The sequence below is a fragment of the Myotis lucifugus genome, unplaced genomic scaffold (genome assembly GCF_000147115.1).
Source record: "Myotis lucifugus unplaced genomic scaffold, Myoluc2.0 scaffold_522, whole genome shotgun sequence".
Classification (NCBI taxonomy): domain Eukaryota; kingdom Metazoa; phylum Chordata; class Mammalia; order Chiroptera; family Vespertilionidae; genus Myotis; species Myotis lucifugus.
Genome location: NW_005871570.1, coordinates 82,221 through 83,955, shown reverse-complemented (window position 1 = coordinate 83,955; position 1,735 = coordinate 82,221). Strand labels below are relative to the sequence as shown.

The 1,735-nt window shown below is 61.5% G+C and overlaps 1 protein-coding gene across 1 annotated transcript; it reads right to left on the bottom strand.

The window, feature by feature from the left end:
* Nucleotides 1-210: 210 nt before the first annotated feature.
* Nucleotides 211-1,152, bottom strand: LOC102417244 (beta-1,3-galactosyltransferase 5). The gene has a single exon (XM_023745199.1). The coding sequence runs from the start codon at nt 1,144-1,146 to the stop codon at nt 211-213; it is 936 nt and encodes a 311-aa protein (XP_023600967.1). The 5' UTR covers nt 1,147-1,152.
* Nucleotides 1,153-1,735: the final 583 nt, after the last annotated feature.

The following is a 1,735-nucleotide window of genomic DNA, read 5'->3' as shown; positions in this document are numbered from 1 at the left end:
CAAATGAATCGGCAGTTTCATTCGAGCTTGCATTCTAGTTCAGATTTGGAAAACTGGTATCACGGTTCCCCTCCCTCCTCCCCTCCCCTCTTCTTCCTCGCCCTCCGTGCCTCGCCCCCTCCCGAGCCCCTGACCATCCTCAGCGAGGCCGTCCAGAGATGGTTCACAAACATCCCCGCGGGTTGTCTGCTGCGGGTCCAGATGCACCGCTCACTCGGCTGGACACGCCTCTCCCTCGGAGTCCTCCAGGGCCTTCCAGTAGATCAGCATCTTCTGGGGCTGCACGTGGTGACAGGCCACGATCCTCCGGAAGCGGCAGATGGAGAAGCTCAGGCCGCCCGGGAAGAAGGTCTGCTCGGAGTGCAGCTCCTCCAGGCCGATGCGCAGCTTGGCCAGGCAGAGCCCCACGAACACGTCCTCCAGCTTGAGGAAGGGGATGCTCTCCGAGACGTTGTACACCTGGCTGGCCACGTCACCCGAGAACACGTAGGCGGTGCCCGAGCAGAAGGGCGGGTACTTGTCCCACGGGTACTCGTACCTGCTGACGAACCACTTGCTGTGCTTATGGCGGATGGGGAGATCGTGCATCTTCAGGAAGCCGGTGACGAACCGGGCCGTGCGGTTCTTCCGCAGCAGCAGCTCCACCAGGTAGGAGACGTTCACGAACATGTCGGAGTCCGTCTTCATCACGAAGGCCGCCTGCGGGCAGAAGTGGTGGACCCACTCGATGCCCATCATGGTCTTCAGGGTCAAGTTCAGGTACACGTCCAGGAAGTCCTTCTGGATGATGTCGCCGTGCCGCCGGCCCTCCTGGGCCACCGCGCGGGCCGCGGCCTCGCTGGGGGTGGTGCCCAGGAGGAAGAACGTCTCGGTCCGTTTCCCATGCACGACCCTCTCCCTGCCCCACGTCTTCCGGATGGCCGTGCGCGCAGACAGCTGCTCATGGGAGGACGTCACCAGCAGGACCAGGAAGGGGGGGTCCCGCCGGCAGTCCACGGCGGGGAGCTGGAGGAACCTCCCGCTGTCCTTCTTGAAAATTAATGGGCCTCCTCTAAACAGGGCCAGGTCGTGCATGCTGAAGTACAAGCAGAGGGCGCCCAGCACCACCAGCGCCATGTACAGCCACCTCAGCTTCGCCGAGGCCATCTGAAAGGCACAAAGTCAAACCGTCAGGCCCAGCCGGCGTGGCTCAGTGGTAGAGCATCGACCTATGAACCTGGAGGTCACCTTTCGATTCCCGATCAAGGGCACATGCCCGGGTTGTGGGCTCGATCCCCAGTAGGGGGCTTGCAGGGGGCAGCTGGACGATGATTCTCTCTTATCATTGATGTTTCTCTCTCTCCCTCTCCCCTCCTCTCTAAAATCAATCAAAAAAAATTTTTTTAATTAAATGGTCAGACCTCGGGAGCAGGAGGGCACGTTCGCTTTACCCAGGAGGCTGGGACGGGGGACGGGTTGGTGTTTCAGAAGCTCCGGAATCTCGCCGCACACAGGACGGAAGCCGGGGCTCAATAGCGACACAGACGGCTGCGGGGTCATTCGCTGCACAGTAAGTGACGAGGACCAGGGAGCGGACACTGGTCCCCAGGCCGGCCGGCCCTTCACGTGGGAGGCTCAGGGTTCTTAACCAGAAGGATATGCGGCCACATCGCTCACCAGCTCCCTCCAGCTCTGCCCTTCTCTGAGCCACGGGAAGTCCAGCTGCAGAGAGCCTGTAAGGATGGAGACCACGTGC